Source organism: Pelodiscus sinensis, chromosome 15 (genome assembly GCF_052426305.1).
Source record: "Pelodiscus sinensis isolate ZL-2025 chromosome 15, ASM5242630v1, whole genome shotgun sequence".
NCBI lineage: Eukaryota > Metazoa > Chordata > Testudines > Trionychidae > Pelodiscus > Pelodiscus sinensis.
The window spans coordinates 40,885,099-40,910,794 of record NC_143066.1 but is presented as its reverse complement, the minus strand read 5'-3'; the positions used below and the strand labels follow the sequence as shown (position 1 = coordinate 40,910,794).

General features: G+C 47.9%; 1 protein-coding gene across 3 annotated transcripts in view; it reads right to left on the bottom strand.

Annotated features, from left to right (window-relative positions):
• Positions 1-4,762: 4,762 nt before the first annotated feature.
• Positions 4,763-25,696, bottom strand: part of LCMT1 (leucine carboxyl methyltransferase 1) — a 34,519-nt gene continuing 13,585 nt past the window's right edge. For 2 of the 3 annotated variants that reach the window (XM_075899908.2, XM_075899910.2), the window contains 6 exons: positions 15,981-16,083; positions 13,606-13,726; positions 12,262-12,363; positions 11,492-11,583; positions 8,432-8,529; positions 4,763-5,606 (listed from right to left, as the gene is read on the bottom strand). In XM_075899908.2, the coding sequence (XP_075756023.2) occupies positions 5,584-5,606; positions 8,432-8,529; positions 11,492-11,583; positions 12,262-12,363; positions 13,606-13,726; positions 15,981-16,083 (539 nt within the window). In that variant the 3' untranslated portion in view covers positions 4,763-5,583. The remainder of the gene's footprint in view (positions 5,607-8,431; positions 8,530-11,491; positions 11,584-12,261; positions 12,364-13,605; positions 13,727-15,980; positions 16,084-25,696) is intronic. The other variant, XM_075899909.2, reaches the window with a different exon arrangement.

Here is a 25,696-nt window from a genome sequence, read left to right as displayed (position 1 = left end):
TTACCAGCTTGTAATCCAAAGGTTACAGATATGTAATGAGAACTCGCAGAAACAGATGGGCCTACATAGGTTTGATTAGCCTACGAACACTTAAAAAAGATCTTATCGGTCTTGCTTTAAGGCAATACCACACTGCTCAAAGCAAGATGGAAGTTTTCAGAAGAGTTTCTGTGGACACAGGCCATGTCACTGACAAAACATGTGGCTACAAGTGGGTTGCTGCCACCAGAGAAATTGCAGATTAATTTGGTTGTTGGGGAACTCACAGGAAACCAGGGGAAAGAACGCCACTTCCATCTCAGCTCTGCGATGCACAGCTAGCGGCCACAGCTTTCCGAGCAGAGGGAAGGTACCAGACCACTCCTCTCATGCACAGCCAGCCAGGAAGGATACGACTTTGGATGTCTTGATAAAGAAAAGTGATAGAAATGTAGCCATGTTAGTCTGGTGCAGCTGAAACAAAATACAGGACTATGTAGCACTTTAAAGACTAACAAGATGGTTTATTAGATGATGAGCTTTCGTGGGCCAGACCCACTGCCTCAGATCAGATCTGAGGAAGTGGGTCTGGCCCACGAAAGCTCATCATCTAATAAACCATCTTGTTAGTCTTTAAAGTGCTACATAGTCCTGTATTTTGATAAAGAAACACAGCAAAGTGTATTTTCAGAGCCTGGTAAATATGGGTCTCGTCTCCCAGCAGCCTAGGGACTGAGTGGCTGTACATGAAAGGGATTAAAAGTGCAAGTTACCAGCGCAACAGCGAGAGCGGCGCTAAGCTGCTGCAGCTCCCTGATAAAACACTGGCGGACAGTCCCCGGAGGAATTAACGGATGATTTCCTAGCACTAGCGTCCCCTTGAAAGGAAGGTCCTGGAGGGCAGTGGAGGCCGATGGCTACTCTCCCCCTCCTCTCATCCAGCCATTCCACTACAGTTACTTCTTGTCAGACATTTAAATAAACCGTCCTATAAACCAATAGCGACTTCTCTCCCCTGCCCCCATTACTAGGAAAAGCAATTTGCAACTTGCAGGAGGGACTCCAAGAGCCGGCATAAACAAGTGCAGCTTCACGAAGTCAGGGGAGCTGGGCTGAGTTACAGGCACCATCTCTCTCTGTTGCTCACATGATCCTTCCTGTAGCGCCAGGGGTGTGTGCCGTACACATGAAAACAGCCACCAGCATCCCGCCCGGAGGAGTGACAGGCGCCTGAGACACGACCTGACAGGCGTGGAGGGCTATGAAGGGGCAGGCGTGGAGGGTTATGCTGGTGCCACAGGTGAAGGATGTAACCTCTTCCACCTCAGATGCCATGTTAATTACTCCCCCAACCCTTCACGTGTCAGCCGTGGGCCCGAACTGGATTCTCGAGTCCTGAGCAAGGAGTGGGCTTTGGGTAGAGATTTGAGATGTTTGCCCCACAAGCAGGCTCAGGAGTTTGGGGGTCATGCAGGAGAGAGACCACGCCCCGTGCTCAGCCCATGTCTCCCTAAGAAAAGGGGACAAAAGGGAGAGCCGGCCGAGACCAGACTGCATTAGTCAAACGGACCAGTGTCACCAGGACAGCCAGACTGCCCCCTTCATCACATTTTCCTGCCTATAAACACCCCTAAAGGTGCCTATGCCAGACATGCTCCTTGGATCGCCAGTGTAACCCTACTGCAAATTTGACCTATTTTCAAGCTTCATTACCACGAGGGCCTCGAACTGCAAGCTAGAGGAACGCTTGCACTGCCAACAGCAAACTCCGTCCCCCCCGCCCCGCGGCTCTCTCTTTCAGCTGTTTTTCACCTTGCGCCACACAAATGTTTGCAAGCTGGACAATGTGCAAAAGGGGGAACTTTCATGGATTCCTTTAGACCAGTGGTTCTTAACCTTACTGCTGCCTGCACCCCTTTGGTTCTCCACATATGTTCTCGCTCCCCTTATTAAAAAACGTTGAAGTAGGTCAGTTCTTTAAACCTAAGATAGATCATAAAAATCTGGCACATCTCGCACCCCCAGAAAGGGCATCTCGCCTCCCCAGGGGGGTGTGCACCTCAGGTTAAGAACCACTGCATTAGACCATCTAATAAACCAACTAGTAAGGCATTTTTTCAGCTCCCACCCTTCTGGCTAGAGCAGGTTTGCTGCTTCTGTGGCGTTCTTCAATCCAAGCGAGCGGATTACTCGAGAGATAAAGGAAGAGGAAGAGCTGACAGGGAGAAACACCCCCTAAATTACCTGCCTCCCCCATCAAGCGGAGATCACTGCCAAAAGGGAAGATCTTGTGAGACATAGGAAGAGCCAGACCATGAGGAAGTAACCAAGGAGAGCGTGTGTGTGTGTGTGTAGGAGTGGAGAGGGACAGGCACACTCGGTGCAACCTCTAGCCATTCAGCTTTGGTAAACTAGATTCAAGGCCCCAGAAGTACGGTGAGAGCTTGGGGCTCTTCGCCAAACTGGGCTGGATACCGGAGGCTTCCCCAAGACTCTGTAAGATGGGGCTTCACAGGCTGCTGGACAGTTGCACGTTTCAAGCAACCACCTCCCCCACCTTTCCCCACCCTCTGGCTGGTGCAGAATTTGGCACTGGCGGCCATCTTTTCCAGCACGGGGCACGATGAGACCGGAGGATTGCCGATGCCATAAACCTCTTCTAGGCTGTGCACTGGCAGGCTTGTAATCATCAAGCGAGGCTCAGAGCGAGTCTGCGCAGCCACATGCTCTCGGCACGCTTTCCCCTCCTCCCAGGCGTTGGCTGCAGGGACCTGTTGCATTTTAACTTTTTGCAGATTGTAAATCTATCTGTTTGTACAGCACCTAGTGCACCAGGCTCCGATCCAGTGCGAGGCCTCTAAGCTCCATTGCAGTGCTAGTAAGAGCACTGGGAGCTGAGCCAGGATCCAGGACAAGAGGAGTTAGGAATGCTGCCGGCTCGGAGCTAATTAGCGGGATTTTGGACAGTGCTGTTTGTGTAGGTGCTTTAGGGTTATTACTCTCACGCTTCAGCAAGCTGCGGCCCAAATCAGAGAGAAAATGGTACTGGCTGATCTACAGAACAGGGCAGAAACGACGAGACCTTAAATAGAGCCAGCAGTGACGGGCAGCTGTTTGGTGGCCTCTAAAAGGAGCTGGACAGGGCCTCTTGGAAGTTGACCCTTAAGGCTTCACCCTATTTTATTGTAACTAGCCCCCCTGCTGGCAGCCTGACACACGAGGAAGTGACGAGATCAGTGACTGAACTGTCTTATTTCTATGCGAGAATCCCAACACACCAGGGCTCAAGTATATTGAAGGGAGGAGCATCATGAAAGCTTGCCCTGCTGGTGCCCGGGGCACCCCTGCTCTGTAAACATGGGGCTCTGGGGTGTTGACGCAGCGCTTGCCCTGGGTGCTACACAATCAAGACGACAGACAGACTGGCCAACTCCTCATCCGCAGACAGTGCCATCTGCCGCAATCAGAAGTGAGAGGAGGGGCGGGGGGAATCTCTCCCATTGGACTAGCTTGTGCTGGGGAGGCAGACGAGCTTTCGAGCCACCCAGAGCTCTTCTAGAGGCCTATGTGTCGAGTGGGTGCAACTTCTACATGATTCATCTGTGCCAAATCTGGCCCTGTGCTCAAGTGAGGGTGCAAGCCAGCAGCTGCATAATGGAGGTGGGGGAATGGGACGGGAGGAAGAATGAAATGGGGAGTGATAGACACACAGAGGCTGCAGCCTGTTGCACTTGGTGACTGAACTGCTTCCCGGAGGCAGGGAGCCGAAGGGGCTCGCAAGCCAGCAGGCAAGCTGTCGAGAAGGGAGGCCGCTCGTCGGCTGTAGTCCTGCTGCACAAGATGGCAGAACCAAGGCAAAAGCCTCCTTTCCAGCCCCCTGCACACAGAGGGAGGCACGGCAATCCAGACGCAGCTTGCTTGCACCTGTTAAGGGAAGACAGGCACACCTGAGCCCTGGCACGTGAAAGGTGCAGGGGTAAGCATGCCATGAGGATAAGGATCTAGGTAGCAAACAGATGCAAGCGCCGCTTGGGCATGCAGGGGACCCTCAGTCTCCACTTTTTCCTTTCGGGGAAGCGACTGTCACGTTAACACTCTTTACGGACATTCAGTGAACAACCCTCAACACAGCACGACATTTATACAAGCTGAACCTCTCTAGTCTGGCGCTCGGAGCCAGCAACATCCATGGTCCGGCACGATGAGAGTTAGCTAGATGGCCACTTCGCAGGGGCATGGCCAAGTTTCCCACAGTCCCATAAAGTTGGTTTCCAGCCCCCACTCCTGGCTCTCAGGGTTCTGGGCTGTTTTTTGGCTCTAACTGACCCCAAAATGTCTCCTAAGAGGCCAGCAAGCTGGGGAGGTGTTGGCAATGCTGATACATTCCTGACCACCGGACAGGTCCCGAGGGAGCCGGATCAGAGAGGTTCAATCTGTACCTTGCGATTAAGGGAAACAACTTGATGCAGACACCACTGCAGTCACGAATGCCTGTAGCACAATTCTGCTGGCAGGGCGAGAAATACAAGTGAGGGGAAGCGTGGGGCGACTATTTCCCTGAACTGCAATTTGATCCCTCACGTCACGTAATTAAGTGCAAGATTCTAAAGGGGCGGGGCAACTATTCTGTAGCCAAGTATTACACACTAGGAAAAAGTAGCGAATGGTATTCGGACAGGCGCATACATTTGGACCCATTATTAGCGGTAACTCCGAAGTGTCTGGTGCGAAGAAAGTCAACGTCTCTAAATATTACATAGCCCCGTTAGGAAACGACATTAGACAGGTTATAATTACTAGACATTTATTCACCTTGAAGGCAAGTTGCAAGACTCAATTTCAGGTGGCATTTGGGGGAGGGGGAAGGGTTGAGGGGGTAGAAGGTCACGGTTGCTGTGAAGATGCAGCTGGAATTCTAGGGCTTCGAATCCATCTCTCTTTTGCCATCGCTGCAGGACTACAAAGCAAGGCCTTTCTCCTTTCAACATCCCGCTGAACACAGCCAGTTTTCCTGGACTCAGCTGAGCAAAAGTCAGTGAGAAACCAAGTGAAATGGCAGCCACTTAGCTGCCGTCTGAACCTGCAGAAGGCCCGGAGGGTGCCTGTCCACAAAAATAAATAAACCTTCAGAGAAGAAAAAAAACCTCTTCCATGATCAGCTGTGAATGCAATGCAAGATCCACTGACGCAGCCCACTGCACAGCTTACACATCTTTCCGTCACAAACGCACTTCACGGACACCCGGCGAGACACAGGGGATGAGTAAAACGATCAAGGACACAACGTTCTCCCCTTTAAACAAAGGGAGTGGGTGTTTCAAACAGGAGTTCTTGACATCCAGAACAGTCACACACCAAGTCCCTGAAAAGGGAAAGGAGCCTCACGGCGGAACGATTGCTCAGAGGCAGCAGAGGGTTAGGAAACGAATCACAAGCCAACAGGAAAGGGACAGCATCAGCAACACTGCACTGGTCACTCGCTTTTCACCGGCATCGCCACGAGAAGCCCTCGCATGCAGAGTCCCATCCGTTGGGTGAGCTCCCCCTCCAGCGGGAGGTGGCAATTTTGGTGGCTGTCCCCACGGCGTCTTTGAATCGAACACTTTAAAACGTGATGCTTGAAAGACCTATGTGAAAAGAAAAATGAAAGGAGACTGGAGTCAAACCCTCTGCTGCTATTAGAACAGGAAAGGCAGGTTTGGAACTAGCGTCCTGAATCTAAGCTGTCGGGGCAGCAAGCTTACTCCCCAGACACCATAACAAGGTACTCCCTCCAGTCTGGCACTGCAAGGGCCACGCAATATGAAAAGCGAGAGACGTAGCAAGGGAGACAGTGGGCAGCAATGGAACAAAGCGGAAAGTTTCTGCTGTCCCTCCAGATAGTTCCTAGTACAGCCCCGCTCATTAACAAAACAGAGAAGCAGCCCAGGAAAAGCCACATTTATAGGACAAGGGGGATTGATTGGGGAGGAAAGATTAAAAGAAACCAGTAGCCTGGCTAAGAAAGAGCCACAGGGTAAGTCTGCAAATGTTGGAAGGGTTTAAAGCCATCTGAAGGAGAAACAGGATTTAAGGTAGGGTAGAACAAATGTTGCACAGGGAGGTAAAGACACAGGGCAAGAAAGTACAGATTCAGTGTAAGAAACAGGCCACGTTTTGACAGTGGGAGCTATCATTAGAATGGCCAGACTGGTCGGACCAAAGGCCCATCTAGCTTGGTGTCCCGTCTGCGGATACTGGCCTGTGCCAGGTGCCCCAAGGGAGTTAACAGAACAGGGAATCAAGCGAACCCTCCCTGTCACCCACTCCCAGCCTCTGACAAGGCTTCGGACCCATCCCTGCCCACCCTGGCTAAGAGCCACTGATGGAGCTATCGCCCTGTGGCACTGCCACAGGAATGCGCGGATGTCGCAATGCTCAAGGCCTTACAATCAGGTAGAACAAAGATCTGGCACATTTAGATTAGGCTTAGAAATACCCCATGTCCCTTTGCAGCCTCTCAGATACTTTGTACCATTCAGTCCCTGCACCTACAGCTCCTGCGGATAGCAACAGACTCGGTGAACTCAAGGCAGCCTATCGCTTTAAGTTATCAGAGTGCTGCAGAGCAGAGAGATAAACACTAGCCAGTGCTGCAGGGAACTTTCTGTGCTGAGATACAATTCTACATGGTCATCACTTCCCAGAGCCCTGTGATCGGTGGGGGACCAGCCATCCCTGCACCGTACACACCAGGGCCTGCTTAGCAGACAGTGTAAGCCAGCAGCTACTACGCTGCAGCTTCAGCCACCAGATAATCTACTCCACACCCCCCTTTGGCTGGGACAGGAGGGAACCTCTCTGGAAGAGGTTTCTCCCCCTAACAGCTGATAATGAAGAGTGCACATGAAGATCACTTTAGAATCTTTGTTGCATCTAAGATTCTTAGGAGTAATGGATTCCCTGCCATTTTTTCCTTGGGGCAGGCAGCTAGAGAAGCTTTTGGGGAATCAAACTATCAAGCAGCCTATGAAATTCTGCAGTGAGAAGTTCCAAGTAGAAATCCATTTACCACATTTTGTTTAAACACACACACACCCCCCACAAGTTTTTAAAAATGTCCCACTCTGCACCAAGACAACCCAGAGACCTTTGGAAAGTTTTTGTACAAAGTTGGGGAGACACATGCCCAGCCCAGACTAGCCAAGAACCCAGTGGCTAGGCTAGTCACCTGACAGAGCAAGGACGTAGAACAACATTTCCTACTTTCAGGCAAGTGCCCTAGCCATGGGGCTATTGGCCTTCCTCTCTCTTTGATACGTTCCATCAAAAAGTGTTGGCTTCAACACAGGCGCAATTTTCCACATCAAGAGTTCTCCACTTTACTCCTAACCCCTCCAAAAAGTGCGCCGGCTGAAGAGAGACACCCAGCCACCCAAACCACAGGTAATTAGGTGGCTTGGTTTTTTAAATATGCACCAACAATCCATGGTGCTACAGAAGAGAGAAATCATGGCAGATTCCAGGGCAGAAGAGACAGACTGGAAAACTGCTTGAGGTGTAAGACCAGGAGACAGATTTGAAGAGTTAGACTAAGGATGGAACTTTTAAAGTTTTCCCCCTGCCCTCTTCCCTTTAAAGGCACCAAAACTAGACCCTCAGGACAGAGATGGAAGGAAGGCAGCACAGAAGGAGCAAAGACCAAGCTAATGGGGAGAGATAACATTTCAGAGCTGTGAAGTTGCTATAAAACCAGACTGTTTATTAATCTAGGCAGCACTCGAAGTGCGCAGGACTTTGGAACTCAGTTTATTAGTCCCGACACCATCACAACCTGGCTACTGCCATAAAAATTATTTAATGTTTCTGATTTTAAAAATCCTGATCCCAATATTCTTGGATAAAACTTCCTGGTGGAGCAGGCTGAGCGCCTGTACAAACTAGGGATGTTAACTAGCGGGTATTTGGATAAACGTGTAAGTGCAAGAAATTTTAGTGGTTGCACTTTTACATGAGGAGGGCCTGGGGGGAGGCGGGAGCTGGTGCTCCTGGAGAGCCAGGTTGAAAGCCGCTTTCCACATGTACCAGCTCCCGCCTGTCCCGCCTCCCCTCACTCCTCCTGTTGCTTCTGCTTAAAAGCCTGTTCCTGCCTCCCTCCCCGCTCTTGCTGCCTCTGATACAAGGGAGGTGGGGTGATACGCGCGTATAGTCAACAGGAATAACTAGCAAGTCCCGCTTATCGGTTAATCATGTAATTGACTACACATGGACAGTCCTAGTACAAATCATTGGAGGCTGTAGAGCTAGAGGCACTTGTCTAGTCACCGCCAGGTAGTGCCTGTTGCCGTACAAGGGTAGAGAAGCTGCCCCAGGTCCTGCTACTGGAGACTAATGTGATGCATCTACTGTAGGCAGGGACATCTGCCTTGCCTCCTAAGCTCTCAACAGACCCTCAGTCTTACGGGCACATTACCCAGGTTACAGCGATCTTTCGTAGCCCAGCAGATGCAGTAATGTTGCATGAGTTGCTCAAGGAGTTCCTTTTCGTCGAGGAATTCGAGTCCCTCTATTCTGCAGGGAAAACAGAAATCATGATTTAAAACTGCATCCCCCTTGCGCATTTTGTAACACGCCTCTTTGTTCCACAGAAGGGAGCAGTCTCCTGCAGCACACGTGTTCTTTCCAGTATATGAACGTGCACATAAATGGAGATGCCAGTGCACCAAACAGGCCGGGATGCCGGATTTCATTGTTTAAAGGAAAGGTTTCTGGAGGTCCAAAGTTGTGCAATAACTACCGATCTGTATGCAGATGTGGGATCTGCTATTTACTGCTCTTTTCCTGCCCCCTCACTTCTCAATGCTGGGATTCAGGGTATCCCTGCTAACCCATGCATCTTTACAGAACAGTAAATATTCTTGATTCATCTCTTTTGCTCAATTACACACAATCTCATCAGGTTTGTGGGGATGCAACACCACAGGCTGATGAAAGGAGCCTATACCCTAGAATCATTCATCAGGTATCACTTCAGACTGTCCTCCATCAAAGCCACAATACTCGCTCACTGCCCCTTTCCAGAAAAGGGGGGCTTCGCAGTGGAAGTTTTCCCAACGCCATCCTGACCCCCAATAACCACCTTCCTGTGTGAGCAAGTGAGCGGCCATACTCCTGATCCTATGGATGAGACAAAGCGAACTACTGATGTTACCACGGTGCCAAGAACTTGCTGTGCTAGTCACAAGGGGTGTAAAGACGTAACCGTGTAACCACTAAACATCCTACCGGTGACATGCACCGCAGAGCCCGCAGTGCAGCTGGGAGCCAGCTTATAAGCTCCCGGGGAGCTGGTTGTGCTGCGGGCTCTGTAGTATAACCTTTACACTGCAGACCGCACAGCATGGGGCAACAGCCAGATTCCGGGGAGCCGACGTGTAACCGTAACAAACCCGATAATCTGACGTTTATCAGTCAACCCAGGGGTTCGCAAACTTTGAGCTACGTGATGCCCCCTCTAAGTTGCTCGCGACCCCCCGGGAGGTCGGGCCCCACAGTTTGAGAAACGCGGAGTTAACTGTGTAAATGGTCACACTTCTACATCCCTACTTGTCACTGTACACACAGAACAAAGATGTTCCATGCTCCAAACAGCTTCCCAGCCAATGACTTTCTTCCTCTCTAAATGACTATCCTCATGGCTTCTGTTGATATTTTGGTCTTTATTTTCTACTCTTAAAAAGCGTTTGAGTGCTGCTGCTGTGGACAAGGCCAGGGGTGGGTGCATGTCAGTGATGGGTAAGTGATTCCTAAATACACACCATGTCAGTAAACATTGACAAGCCATGCCGGATAAAAGATGCTCTAGAAATAAAAGGCATTAGACTCATCCCTGAAGGTCAGAGAACTGGCTCTGGAGACAGACAAAAGGAACTGGACAGTCATCAATGCTTTTTACCAGGTTAGAAACAAGGAAGAAATATTTGACATTTCAGTAACAGACTGAGAAAACCCAACCTGGTCACCCTGACTTGGGCTGCATACAATTTACCATCTCAGGGTTTGGGAAGCCTCCACCTGTGAATGTTTATTTTCATAATCTGGTTGGCCAGCTGAAACTGCAGCTGATGACAGACTTCTAAATGGTCTACAATTCCGATTAGACATTTAGCAAGTTACCGATTTAAAAACTTATCGGTCTCATTCTTATTTTTCATATTAAGGACTTAAATGGATACCTACGATTGTGGAGATGGCCACGTGCCCGGAAAGCTTATTTCATGAATAATCCAACACTAGCAAGTGGCAATGGCCCACTTTGGGCAGGCAAGCGCCGACGAAAATGTACTTTAGAAAACCACATCTATAAAATTCATGATGTTGCCACTCACTAATGCAAAAGCATTGGGGGGGGAGGGGGGGGGAGCAATGGCAGATGTTTACCAGCCAGCAGCAACACCATATACCCATTTGCGTCAACTGAAGAATAGATCCATCTGTTCCAGAGGGCAGCTACCTTTTACCTACAGTTGGGAGCTAATCCAGGACATAAGACACCCTCGGTTTCCACGCTGTGGGCTAGACTCTGCCCTTAGACCTGGCCCCAAGCAAGGCAAAGTGCGGAAGCTGCATCAACCCCCTGTGACCCAGACACTCCCCTCCACACTGCAAGGTCTGCTCACGAGGGGCAGCACGGTGCTGTCGGCTCACACCCGCAGTACCCGCCCTCTCCTTGCGCAGCAGGAGGGGAGCAGAAGAGAGGCTGACCGATCCCCAGGCCCGCCGACAGGGGGAGGGGGCAGGAGCTGCGTGCGGAAAAGGGGCAGTTGCCCCAAAGGGCCTGGGGCTCCTGGCTGCCTCTGCTAATGCTATCGCAGGGCCTTTTAAATCGCCACCAGAGCGCTGGGTGCTCCAGGGCTGGCTGGGGAGGTGGGGAGGCCTGGGAGGGGCGGGGGCAGCACAATGCAGTCAGGGAAGCTCCAAGGACGGGCTTCTCTCAGCCCCGCCCCTTCCACCCCAAGCCCTGCCCCTTCAAGCAGCATGGAGCTGTCCCCCCACCTTGCCCAGCGCCTGGCAAGTCTGTCAGCCCCCCCCCATACACACATGCTCCAGAGAGGGAAGCAGCAGACCACATACCCCTGCTTGCACAACAGGCCTGGGCCACAGACCTGGGTCAGGAGGGTTCTTACTCCCTTGTGGGAGTCTCACGCCCGCCACACTTACAGCTCCCGTCTCGCTGCAGGGCTTGGGCACTCGTGAGGAACGCTCAGACCGGCACTTCGCATTCCCACAGCTCTCCATGCCCAGAACTCTCTCAGCTCCTCCAAAGCTGGCACCCACTGGAGCAGCAGACCCCTCAGTGGTCATGCCCAGAGCGACCGCAGATCCCCCACGCTGCTCTGGGCAGCGCCCACTTGCAAGACAGACTTCGGCAGGTGGCCTATGTACTAGACACACCAGACAAGCGACTGAGAGGAGCTAGTGTGGAAACGTTTTCCAGGACAAGTTCTGCTTACGAGCAAGCAGCCAGCAGTACCTTCTGACATCAGCCTGGGGCAAGCAGCTGTAGACTTTCATCATATCGAAGGCATTGGCAGTTTCCCAGCCATTTAACAGCAACCGCTCCCGCTGTAAAACGAAGGGGAAGCAGAGCGCGCTGAGAACTCAAAGGGAAATGAAGGCAAGGCAAGTTCCTAGTCTCCCTCGCAGCATTCGCTAGGCCTGCTATCGGCTTGAGGACAGGATGAAGAAATCCTCTCCGATAATAGAAGTTAAGATTTCCCCAATTCTAGGCTTATTAGGAAAGATATTTGCTTTCCTCAAAAAAGTCACCTTTTCACGAGCTGGATACAAGAGGAGACGAATGGTGCCCATGAAATAGAGGGAGTAATTCTTAATTATGACGATGCCACGGGATAAAGGGTTTCCATGGGCAGAGGCAGGTTATACAGTGGGGGAGGCCTAGGTTGGATATTAGGAAAAATGATTTCCCTAGCCGGGTGGGGAAGAGCTGGGATGGTTCCCGGGGGAGGGGGTGGAATCTCCATTCCTAGAGGTGTTTAAGTCCAGACTTGACCAAGCCCTGGCTGGGCTGATTGAGTTGGGTTGGTCCTGCTTTGGGCAGGGGGTTGGACTCGACCGCCTGAGGTCTCTGCCGGCCCTGGGAGTGTATGATTCTATGAGAGAGACAGCTGCTCTTCACTGGTCTGAGTCTTAGAACTGCTGTGTCTGGAGAAGCTGACGCTTGCCATGAGATCGGTGGCTTCCTACCAGCCGGGCTCGCTGCTCTGAGCGGGATGGACTCACCTGAGAGTCTAAGGATTTGCAAGCTTCCACTCCAGCCAGGCTGCACTGCCTTCTCTGCAAGTTCTCAATCATGATCTGCCCGAATCGATCAGCCATGTTCACCTCGGAAAGGAGAGAACACACCGGGCGGCATTTTTCCTCTTTGAAAGGGGAATTAGCCACAGTGGAAACTAATCCCTCAGATGAGCCAAAACCCTTCTATGAGCCCCAGAAGAGTCACAGCACGTGCCGGGCCAGCTTTTCACGTGTGATCTCCCTCAAATCTTTCCCCACGACTGCCAACAAGGGGACCAGTTTCATGTGTGCGGGGATGGTGTTTTCTCTTCTGTGAGTAACGGAGCATTAACAGCGGGACGGGAGGCCTGACAGTACTGCTCAGACCAATGAAAACTAACAGCGCCACAGCTGCGGCTTGCTCCCAGCTTCATTCCAACTCAGATCAATAACCTGCGAGGTGGAAGGTTCATTACCAATCCCCTCAGCTGCCCAGATCCCCAAAGGCAGCTTTTCACCTGGCACAAAAAGGCTCCCAGAGGGCTGAAGCAACGTTTGCTCGGTTATCAAAGGTGCCAAAGGAACGAGGACTATAAAATGTAATAAAAACATAAGTAATACCGCCCGGTGCTATTGCATTGAATCATGGCATCTGTAACCCAGCATCTTAGGAAAACGTGATTAATCCAGATTTTAAAAGTCTCAGTTGTTTCATTTCAGAGACTATGGTGGGTTCAAATCCCAACCCCGCAGGGAGCGGCAGGACAGCCAACACTCAGGCTACCCCAGAGGTAGGCAGGATAAGGGATGCCTTGAAGGTAAGGGGGGGGGGCCCTGTGGACTAGGGAATAGGGCATTCACCTGGGGAGGGAAGGGCAGTGGCCTCAAGACCCGCCCGCCCCCCCCGGAAGTGGCGGGACAGCCAACACCCAGGCTGCCCCCAGGATGGAGCGGGATCCCGGAAGTGGAAGGTGGGATAAGGGACACGGGGAAGGTAAGGTGGGTTCTCCTGGGGGTTGTCCTGCCTCTTCCCCTACTTCCCCGCCCACCAACAGCCCTGATGAGATGTATTGAAGATCAAGCTAGACCAACGCCTGTCAGGAATGGTTTAGTACACATATTCATGCTTCATGCAGGGGGATGGAGGAGACAGACCACGAGATCCCTTCCAGCCCTACCTACGTTTCTAGGATTCTAATCCAGAAAGCAGGTAAATCTGGAACTTGCAGAGTTCTCGTTGGAAAGTTTACAAAGTTGTGATCTGTTGTCATCGCACAGGCAACATTCTCCCAGCTGTCAGTGAGTGCTACGCAAATAATGCACCAGTGAAAAGCTACGTTTTCCTTTTACCTGCTCATAGTTAATAAACATCGCAGCCTGGAAAGTGTTTGCTGCCCACTTCAGAAGACTTGCAGACTGCGGAGGGGTCATATAAACCAGCACACACTCTGCGATCAGGAGCGTAGGCAATCTTTAAAAAAAATTGATTTTAAAGGAAAAAGAAACCATTAAACTGTTTCTACTGTACACTAATCAAGAATGGCCAGTAACAGACAAGTGCTATGTCACTGAACCAAGCATTGACGGAGAAAACGGAAACATTTTACCACACAAAGACCAGTAGTGGGTCTCCATCCTCTCCAGATGATTCTAGCAATGCAAGGTTACTTGTACAGGAGTTGGAAACTTTTCTGTTTCTGAGGAGCATATGCTTCTGGCTCTACTCCTTTCACACACTGAACGCATCTCTCTCCACTTACTAGTTAAGAGGGGAACATTTTAAGGACAGCCACGTATAGACAAGAACCAGCAGAACGGCCTTGCTAGAACCAGACCACTTTTTGCTAGCTATGATGTAGCTATTGCTTCTCTTCCCCCTCCCCATCCACCCTGAAAAATGCAAATATCTATTCACATGAGTAATTATACCTACAAGCAAGAAGTTTGATGTAGATCTAATTATCACTAGAAATAAAATGAATTCCATAAGGATAGGCAGGGACAGTGCTTTTAAGATGAAAGCACAAAAATTTAAATGACAGCTGAATACACCCTGACTACCGCATACGCTTTTCCCTGCTAGCTATGCCACGTTTCGCTCTCAGATTTGAGAAGAACATTTACCACTTTGGAAACGGCATCCATCAAAACTCTCTGGGCTCACGTATGGAAATCTAAGTGCACAGTTTATGAGCAACAAAATCCAAATTCTATATCCAGAACAAGAGTTCTTGACAGATTCTGCCATTACCCACCTCAGGAAAAAATAAAGTCTGTGAGGTCAATCTGCTTCCAAAAAGAGGCACAGCAAACAAGCCACAAGAGTAAAACCCTGGAAGCGTAGTTGTGGGGATGTTAGAGTTTTTATTCTACAAAGCAGTTGGCTCCTAGGATCACCCCCCTTAGCACTGATTTTACCCGGCGTTGCTCGGATCCTTAACTCAAGTTTTGGTTTTAAAAAAAATAAATAAAATGAAAATGTCCATGCTTCATTGGAATCATTGCTCTGGGGTGAGGCTGGGGATGAGGGGTTCGGGATGTAGGCTGCCCCAGGAAGAAGGAACTACCCCAGCCCCCTCTCACCACAGTAGGTTGGGACCAGGTGAGAAGTGCCTCTCCACAGGTCCAGCAGACAGAGCCAGGGGAGAGATGCATCTCCCTCAGCTGGGGCAGGTCCAGGTTTGATGCCCCTGTGCCTCCCCATCCAGCATGAGAAATACAGAAAAATGTGCACTTTCTTCTGGCTCCCTTATGTAGGGGAACAGCCAGCAAAGTTCTCATATGAATTGGGGGGAAAGCAGGGGGGCAGCCCCTTTCACCTGCTTAGTGATTGTCCTTTTTCTATGGTTTTATGAGCGCAATCCCTTTCCAGGCACAATCAAGCCCTGACCTTGCTTCAAGTTTTTATAAGAGGAAGCTGCCTACCAAATTTGGTGGTCCTAGCTCTTACTGTTTAGGAGATCTTGAACAGACAAACACTCTCATTAGATACAATGATCTAGTCCAGGGGTTCCCAACCTGGGGTACGCGTACCTCCAGGGGGTACGAGAAGCTTGTCAAGGGGGTCTGGGGAATATTTGGTAAATAACTAAATTATCCTAATTGAAATATTCCAAAAGTAGTCATGTTAGTGAAAAAAGTTGTGGATCCTAGAGTCTAGAATGTATTTCCTTTCATATTGAATAGGGGGTATGGGAAGGTTTACTAAAAGCCAAGGGGGTACGGGGACCGAAAAAGGTTGGGAACCCCTGATCTAGTCACTCATCATTCACAAAACGTAAGTTGAAATGCCGTGACCCAGCTGCTAAAAAACGCCAATTCAGAATGGCAACATTTGGACAAGGTGTCAATATTCTTACTTTAATCAAGTGCTATTTATAATCCCGGGTATTATAAACACACTACACACATACTTACAGAGCAGGCATAAAGAGGGTAGTGGATTTTCTTTTAAGAGGATTGATGCTCTCATGTAGGAAAAGTGTGACTCTTACAGATGAGGAATTACCCGTCTTAGGATTTGGAACTATGCAGGCAGTGACTGCAACAGCAGCCTGCTCAGTGAAGCTAGACAGTATCTGCCCGAATTCCTTCTGCTCAAAGGATTCAGAACAAGGTTACCATGGAAATGGCATAATAAAAACTGGAGGCAGTTCCTGTACTCCCAAAACAGATTTGATTCTCACCACTACATTACCACAAACCTTTGAAACAGATTATCTTACTGTGTGTCCATGTTAAATGTCTTCAGTTTTTTCTCCAGCTCTGCTGTGTCTCGAAGATCTGCTGCAAGTATAGAATATCGGTTGGAATCGAGGCTGTGAGCATCTGGAAATTTAAGATCAACTGTTCAGTTCTTGATAAGAGAAAGGGATGCAGTAATTAGGGGAGTATTTTTAACAAAGGACGACGTGATCAACTTGGGCTCCAAAGTTTGACCTGCTGTATATTAAAGAGAAATAAAACAGTGGAATATTAAAAGCTCTGTGTGGCATCTGAATACTGTATATGCAGGATTAGTGATATCTACAGACTGCACTGCATTACTACCAGACTGTTCATCAAATGGAGCCTCTTGCTTTTTCCAACACTATAATCAGGGCCCTACCAAATTCACAGCCATGAAAAAGTATCACACCATGAAATCTGGCCTCCCCTGTAAAATTTGGGTTTGTGGGTTCTACTCTATTATATATAAGATTTCGGGGGGGAGGGGGAAGAGAGGGGGAGGCTTGTGTTTCTCAAACTGGGGGTTCAAATTCAAAAGTGGGTCATGAGAAAGAGGGGGGTCACAAGGTTATTGTGGGGAGACTTCCGTAATGCCACCCTTACTTTTGTGCTGCCTTCCGAGCTGGGTGACCAGAGAGTGGCGGCCGCTGGCCAGGAGCCCAGCTTTGAACGCAGCATCCCACCAGCAGCAGCACAGAAGTCAAGGCGGCAATACCGCAACTCCCTACAATTACCTTGCCCTCCTTTGGGTCAGGACTGAAAGTTACAACACTGAAATTTCAGATTTAAATATCTGGAATCAGAAAACTTATTTTAAAAAGCCATTAGTTTTGTGACCGTGAAATTGACCAAAATGGAGTATGAATTTGTTAGGGCTCTAACCATAATGCAGGTAGATGACTGGGATGGTTGCCATGTGTTCTGGGTGGGGAGAAGAGAAGGAAAAGCCACACGCAGCAATAAGGATAGCAGGCTGCTCCAAAGAAAAATAAATCTGTGGTCGACAGTTTGATTTATTTTGCAAAAACCTAATATTTCCCGGTACAATTTATTTACTCATAAATAATTAAAATTCCACTGAGCTAGGAAGAGAACAGCCACAATGAAGTAATAAGGATTAGCACATTAGTGGATGGTGGGCAGAGGCCAGGAGTTCTGCATGCTTCTGGTTTTAGGCCATATCAAGGCTGTTCCCCACTCTGGCATTTCAAGTGCAAAAGGCAGGGGCCCTGCAAGAGACTTTTAAATACCTTCCCATTAAAGCAGGGATGGGGAACCTCTTGGGTTGGGGGCTGCTGACCCACAAAAACACACAGTCAGGGGATGCACACAAGTGAAAAGCAAAGACCAAACAAACCCTCACTGATAGGGTTGCCAGGTGTCCGGTGTTTTTCGGGAGACCATCTGGCAACCCTACTCACTGACATGGCCCTTGACTGAGAAGGACACTCCCCCATTCCCCTTGTACACCAGAGCCTGGGAAGGGCCCAGGCTAGTAGTTTCTGTGTGCTCCAGCCCCACTGGGGGACAGCATGGGGGTTGGAGCATTGACACAGGCTCTCCGATGTAGGGGGAGGGAGCCCTGAACCACAGGGGCCAGATTCAGGCAAGCTGGGAGCAACATCCAGCCCCCAGGGCTTAGGTTCCCCACCCCTGCATTAAAGGCTTCTGTTTAAAAACTCCCCAAGGACACAGATTTCCTAGCATTGGAGTGATACTGTGGCCACCACCTCAATCCAAAAACCCTTTTGAGAACCCAGGAAGGCACATTTGGAAGTTCCTCCCTATGGGGTACCCTCAAGCTTTTTGACCCACCCTCTGGAGAGACCTTGAACAAACTATTTTTTCTTAATAGTTGATCTTGCAGTTTTAGGCACACGAAGAGAGAACCTCCTGCCCTCTAGAACACAGGAATCAGATCATGGTCTTAAAAAGGTAAATTTTTATTAACAAAGAAAACGTACTTGTTGGAACATACTCGGCTGACTAGGTGTTACAGAGAAACTGAAAAAAGATTCACACACAGAGAACTGCTTCCCTGGGATTCAGTTTCGAGTTACAGCACAAGACAAGGTAGTTACGGGGAAGTCCAACAACCCAAAAACAAAGAAAATAACCTGATCGTGTCCAGCTAAACGTTCCCTGTTCTACTCATATCTCTGTTGCTCCAACATTTAATCCTTCTCTAGGGATGAAACGCTGCTGGATATTCCATGCCTTGTTCCCTGGCTCTCTTAACCCTGACAGGTAATTCAGTTAAGTGAATAGCGGGGGGGATGTCCATAAAGGGAAGTACCCTCCCCACGACCATTCATCACAGGCCACAAGAGCACATTGGGTCAAACCAAAAGTCCATCTTTCAACAGTGGCCAATGGCAGCTGTACCAGAGGCAGTGACCAGAACAGGCAAGTACCAAGAGATCCATCCCCAGCTTCAACCATTTTATCTAGGAATTATGTTAATCTTTGAACACTAACATAATCATTAAGTGAATGAAAGGAGGTGGTATCTGCAAGGGCAGAGATGCTTCATAAAGATACAAGGACTGCTGAGCTCTCCGTAAATTGCTTTTGAGCAAAACAAAGATAAAGCCCTCGTAGTCCATAGTCCAAAGACACACTGATGTCCCTTTATTCTGGCATTAGGCTAACAGTATAAGGAAACAAGTATTAGCATTATCGTTCGCAACCAGTAGCAAAAAGAAATCCCACAACGAGCCAGACACACGGTCTAGTCACCATATGAAGGACTTCAAACCATGTGTTCTGTCTGAATGGGACAAGACACTTGAAAACTGCTGAGGGCGGGGGAGTTGTGTTTTGAAGGGCTTCAGAGATAAGCACCTGGCTTATGCCCTACTTTTAACTCAAGAACTGTGATTATTCTGTAAAACTGCTAGGCCAGAATGGCACGTTCATTTCCCTCTGAGCACAAGCAGTAAAGTAAGTAAATAATGGAAAAACCCCAAGTGAGATTCAGATGGCCTTGCAGCATTCGGTCTATATACCTCTGCAACAGCTATCACTAGCTTTGGCTTGGTTCCATATGGAAGGCAGTAAAACCGCTGCAGACAAAAATAATTCATGAATGCCAATAGGAAGCCAGGTGTCAAAAACAAGGTAAAGAGATAGTGTAGCCAAGCAAAGAAGAGACAGAAAGAATGGGGTTTGCCATTTCAGAATAAGTAATAATTGAAAAGCAATTTATTAAGTTCAATAAGTACTTCAGAGACTGCAACTGGCATAAAACCTGACTAGCTCTCAAGAGACCAACACTCCAACCAGTCACCAGCAACATAAAACAGCTCTATTTCCAACAGAGTTTGAACCAACACCGAATGGTTCAAGGTGGGCAGAGTAAACAATTCACTATTCTGAGTCAATTTTTAATGCACATATATTCTGTAATAGCAGCTCTTTCCTTTACCCATTTATTTTAGTTATTTCACCAGGCCTACAAAAGTGGTGTTCACAGGCCAAGTGATCCAAGCAGAATTCCAGATGGTCTAGCAAAAAGCAGGGAAGGCATACTAAGTTAAACTGTTCTGTTCACAGTTTGATACTATTATTTTAGGTTTAAACAAAGACTGTGAATAGCAGGCCAACTACAAAAGCAGTTTCTCCTCTCTTGGTGTTCATACCTCCACATCAGGTGCTAGAAGTGGGCCTCATCCTCCCTGATTGAATTGACCTCGTTATCTCTAGCCTTACTCTTGATTGGTACTCTTTTCATATGCCTGTATATTTATACCTGCTTCTGGAATTTCCACTACATGCATCTGACGAAGTAGGTCTTTGCCCACGAAAGCTTATGTTCCAATAAATCTGTTAGTCTATAAAGTGCCACAAGACTTCTCGTTGTTTATTTAGAGGAGATACCAAAATACATGATTTAATTAGCAACTAGGTTAAATGCAACTTCTGTTTCACACTTCATCAACTTGAATATATTAATATATTAAGTTTGTGCTTAGCTGTAATACAAAACACAAAATTTGAGAGGATGTAGTGATGGGCACCGTATCTAGGTGTCTAATCTAGAAGCAGAGACAACTGCACTTCCTTACTCCCCTCCACAAAATAGGAGTGGGAATGCTTCAGCGATGAAAATTCAACCTTCACTTATTACAGAAAATGACCCCCACTCCCATCACAAACACCCCTTTAAAAAAATATATGTTACAATTCTGAAAAAAATCCTCACTTTTGATAGCTTGGGAATTTTGTGTTACAATTCCATGTTATGAACTCCCAGGCTGAATACAAGAAAGTATTCAAGTGCTCAGTTAACATCACAAACATGAATTCTGCCCTTAGATAATGCTGAGGTGGCATTCTCTCTCATCTCACAAAAATATTAACACCCTGCTCTGAATAAACCTATGTGATGAATAAGAGATATTAGTATCTGCTCGTTCTCAGAGTGATGCTGTTTGGGTGACCCCTCTTCCCCTCCCCCCCAAACTTCACACAAATACTCTAAAATAAGTTTGAAGAAACTTTCTGGGAGGGAATTGAGGGAAAGATGACAGAACCCTAAACTGGCTGTTTCCGGGCTCACTTTTGTAGCTTTTTATAAAAAACACAAAAAGCTTTTGTAGGGATAATTTGGCAGAAGATAAATGTTTTTCCATCTTTAATTCTAGGTTCAAAAAGGGATTTTTGCCTATGAATTTCCTTACATTTGTTTGCACATATGTTTAAGAATTCTTCAGCAACAGGAACCTCTACAGCCTTAACAAGCTGTGTTCAAATGGGCTCTATTCCTCCCCGAGAAAGACTCCTGGCACCACATGAAATTGATTCCATTCCATTTCCAAAACTCAATGCCATTTGTTTTCCTTCTGCTCCATCTAAAACAAGATGCACCTGCTCCCTCGTGTGGTTTCCTTCCACCTCCTCTTGCTCTTTCACCCCTTGACTCTCAGCACATAAGCCAAGCATGCCAACGAAGGCCACAGTGCATGTACATACAGCATGCCAACCAATGCACTTCTCATATCACACATTCTCAAGCAATCGCACCTTTAAATATCACCATAATTCTTACATGCACGCCCACAAAGTTTGTAAATGGCACTTCTACTTGTTAAGGAATCTTGGAGAAACAAGGTTTTAAAGTGAATGTGTTCTGAAAAGTGTGAGTAGACAAAAGAGCATTAGGAAAAGGCTCTGAAAAGCAAGCAAAAAGCTTAAAAACCACCATTTCTCTGAAATTCCCTGTAGGATTTTCCTTCAAAAATTCTACCTTTGGTAGAAATGTCAATGTGCATGTAAAATTTAGGAAGAATTAGCTAGGTTTTACTAAAAACTAATAGTGAAGGTATACACAAAAAAAATCCCAAGCTTAAACCCTTTTAAATGGATGGGTTGGCATCCTTCTATAATTATATACTGGAAACTTAACCAAGGCAAGGCAAAAGGGCTATCTTGTGTACAAGTCAAAGCTAGGCTATGGATAGATGTGGGAAGTACCACACACGAGAACCGCACTTTGCCACCACACAGCAATGTTGTTATATTACTTAACACTGCATTTAGAGAGCTCCACACGTACAATTCATACCAGGAAAACAACACAGCTATGAACACACTTCAGTATAAACACCTGAAAGACGAACCTTGATTTGGGCCTAAGTTCTCATGGGCTGATGACCATTTTGCCTGTTGCACAAAGTGAAAACGACAGTTTGGCAGAGATACACACACGTGCGAAGAGCCAGGAGTGTTACAGTAGTACGGGAAGGACCAGTGAGAACATGGCTAATTCAATCAGGGGGCATGTGGCCCACTCTCAGAAGTTGATAAGAAGGTTGTGAATGGGCCACATGCCCCCTGATTCCACAGCTACTGGACAGCTGGTTTGAGATATTTTCCACATCTATGAATCTGACAAAATGGGCTCCAGCCCACAAAAGCGTATGCCCAAATCAATGTGTTAGGAGTCTTTCCAGTGCAACAGGACTCCTCATTTCTTATGCTGAAACAGACCAACACAGCTACCTCTCTGACACTTCAGCATAACACTCCAGGGCAGCACAAAAGGAAAAAGCTAACAGCATCCTGGTGAACAGAAAGTTTAGGCAAGTGAAGTTGGTTCCAGTTTTCTTTAGTGCAAGCAATTTCCACTGCTTGTGCTCTTACCAAGTGCAGCGCTCCTCTGAGGGTCTCAACACAACCGCCTTCCCCTTGGGAAGAAGAGCTCACAGTTCCCCTAAAGTCTGGCAAAGAAGGCACCTTCCACCAGCATGGGAGTGCTGCTTGAGCGCTTTCTCCGGCTACGCTGGGCCAGGGAGCCGTGACCGCGGGCTGATCTCCTACATGGCAGTCCAGCAAGATGGCCTTGCCCAACAGGTGCTTGAGAAAGTGAAATACTCCCTGTTCCAGCCCCAGCTTTGATCAGTCAGGCTGGCTGCACTGTCCCAGTGCCGACCCAACCATCCACCTCAGGTGACCCCTTTCAGTGATGCAGCAATTGACTGTGACTCTTGGCCCCATTGATTGACCATGACATTCTCCTTCAGAGCGTCAAGGTGCTTAATGTTTTACTTTGTGGTATCCCTTTTAACTCCTCACTTGGCTAAGAGGAAACAGTTGCCCCCTCTTTTTGGGTCTGATCTCTCTCAAGGCTGCGTCTCGGGCGTTTCTCATGCAGAGAGTATGTGCCCTTTAAATAGACACAGCACGTCACATGACTATATCTGTAGACATGCCACAATATTTCCTCTTCAGTTCGGAGCAAAGAACTTTGAAGACAGGTGTTTTAGCTTCCGTGTTCTGCTTCATTCAACACCAGTGAAGAGCTGCTTTTTTGTTTGCCTTTTGCCACTGCTGAAAAAAGGATCTTCCTCTTTTTATGGGAACATGCTACTTGTCTCATCTGCAAACGAAAACACTGTTCCATCATGGCCTTCAGGATTTCTTTTAATCACAATGGCAGCTTGACTATGGGAGCAGCATTCCAACATCTCACACATGAGTTGGTTACCTTTCCCAGAAGGGTTTTGCAACAGTCAGGCATTCCTTCCCTGCTGGATTAGCCTAACACTTTCTTTGGAGGCTTTCCAAGAGGGAGCAGCGTGGATACAAGGTTACTCAAGATATTTTCATTACGATTTTCACTCTAACAGATGCTGGGTTTCACCAGCTCTACAGAGGAAAGATTCTTCCAAAGCATTTAATAGACTTAGGGTGTGTCTAGACTACTGAGTTTTGTCGACAAAAGTGGACTTTTGTCGACAAAACTATACCAGCGTCTACACTACCGCTGAGTTCTGTCGACATAACGTCGACAGAACTCAGCAGTTTTGTCGACGCTGGTAAACCTCATTTTATGAGGCATAACACCTTCTGTCGACAGAGTTCTGTCGACAGAAGGTGTTATTGCCTGTAGGGTTGCGTCTAGACTACAGGGTTCTGTCGACAAAGCAGCTTGCTTTGTCAACAGAACTCAATGTGTCTGGACGCTCTTTGTCGACAGAAGTTTTGTCGACAGATACTGTCGACAAAACTTCTGTCGACAAAACGCGGTAGTCTAGACTTAACCTTAGAAGTCGGTGCTGCTGTTTCTTGCTCCCCTATCCATCCTATACCGACTACTTTTGTGGTACTATTAATTGGTTGGGTTTATAGGTGTTCATTAAAAGCACTGGCAAAATTGGCTTTTGGCATTTTAAAAGATGAATATTTCATTAAAAGGTTTTAACTCTCCAAGGCAAGAGACATCTGTTCCAATGCCCTTGTGCAATGCCCAACATAACAGGGCCCGAGTGCTAAGCGTTGCACCAAGACATAGGAAAAGATGGGTCTTGCCCTATAGTTATACCTGGTCCTAGCAATACGAAAGTCATCCATTCAAAGCTCGGCAGTTCACTCGTATGGCCTCAGGTTTCAATGCCTTTTGCCACAGTTCCCTTTACCAAAGCAGCTCTCGGTGAAGCAGGGCTTTGGCTCACAGCAAGCAGCAGGGCCTGAAGGTTACCTCTGTGTGTTTCTTGTCTGAAGCAAGTTATATATCACTGGTGATTTTCAAAAAGGGAGAGCATGAAACAGATGCATACATTTTATCCTGCTATACTCCACAATAGAAAGACTGGGACAGACAGCTAAGCACATGGCTCTTAATATCTTAGGCTAGCAACCAAAACTGCAGAAAGAGGCAGTAGTAGGCAACTAAGAGATGAAGCAGCTGGGTTTAAAGTGAAGATGTCACCAACCACAAGAATAAAGGGTTTATTTCAAGTTTAGGTTTTTTCACTGGTAGACATATGCAACCAGCTTTGGGCCCTCACCCATCCTGGTCCACAACAGAGCACTTGCTATTTGTCTTCATTATCTCCTCCCCACACACCTTTTTTAAGAAAGGACATGTATTGATTTTCAAACAACTGAAACAGTTGTCTTTCAGTTCTGCAGTCTGGGGAAGATGCACATATCCAACCATAGGAAAGCTTCAGAGGTGTCTGTACACCTGAATCGCTTTAAACCGGCAACCATGGGAAACAGCTTATGCCAATTATGGAATTTTCCGGGCCATGGGTGTTTATGCTTTTCCAGTGAAAATAAAATAGTTTTTCAAAGCACTGAATTGCTATTTCACAGGTAACAGACAGCAATACATACTGGGGGGGGGGGGGGGGGTCCAGGAGGGAGCAAGCAGGAGCGGGCTGGGGGTGAGAGAGTGCTGGGTCTGGGAGAATGGGTGAGGGTCTGGGATCTGGGCATGGAGCACTTATCTGTTGCCTTGCTCCCAGGGCACACGTGGCTCTGCACTCCCGCCAGAGAAAAGCCTCCAGAGAAGCACTGTGTAGCACTACCGTCCCCCCCAGCTCGGGGGGGGGAGGGAGCAGCAGCACACAGAGCCACTTCCTCCTCCCCTTGCCTGGGTCCGAACCACGGGTGTCCCTGAATTAGGGACTCTCAGATTACAGAGGTCCAAGCATATTAAATAATGCAGGCCTTTGCAATATGTATCCTTACCCTGAAAGTAGATTTCTTCTACTCAGTTTCCCTCACTATATTTACATATGGGATGATGTACTGAGGCTTGAATTCTGCATAATCACTTATGCAAACAAAACAAACACTTTAGCCTCTCAGTTTACTGAAAGATGAACAAATGCAGCGCTCTCCTTGACAGCCACAGTGGATAGTTAGACAGGTGCTTACTCCTGTCAGATGGAGGGGGGAAAACAGTCTAAAACCACGAAAGTGGGCGCGGGGATAGAGAATTAAGCATGGAGAGCAGTACTTACTACATCACAATGTTTTGTGAATCCATGCACCTAAAGCGCAAACATCTCAGGGGATCAAGAAAGAGCCCCACCCCCGGGGGAAAAAAGTGTAACAAGACTAAGACTGGAAGAATTTTGTCCAAAACCTTGTGTTCACTTTGTATTATCCACTTTAAGAATGAAAAGTAACCCAGTTCTCTTGATACAGTCACAGGAAAGATATAGCAGATTGGACAGCAGGGATTCAACATCTGAAGACCTCTGCATTTGATAATGAACACATTTGGAACAAGTCTAGATGGGGAACCAGCTAGTTAAAGAGCACGGTCAACACAAGCAGCATGGTAAGACAGTGCTTCAAGAAAGTTCTAGTTGACATTGGCCAAGTAGTGGAAGGTGGAGAACAATCCTCCTAACATTACTTTAACAAAGCTGCCATGTTGATCCAGGACTTGGAGAAATCTAACTAAATGCATTCA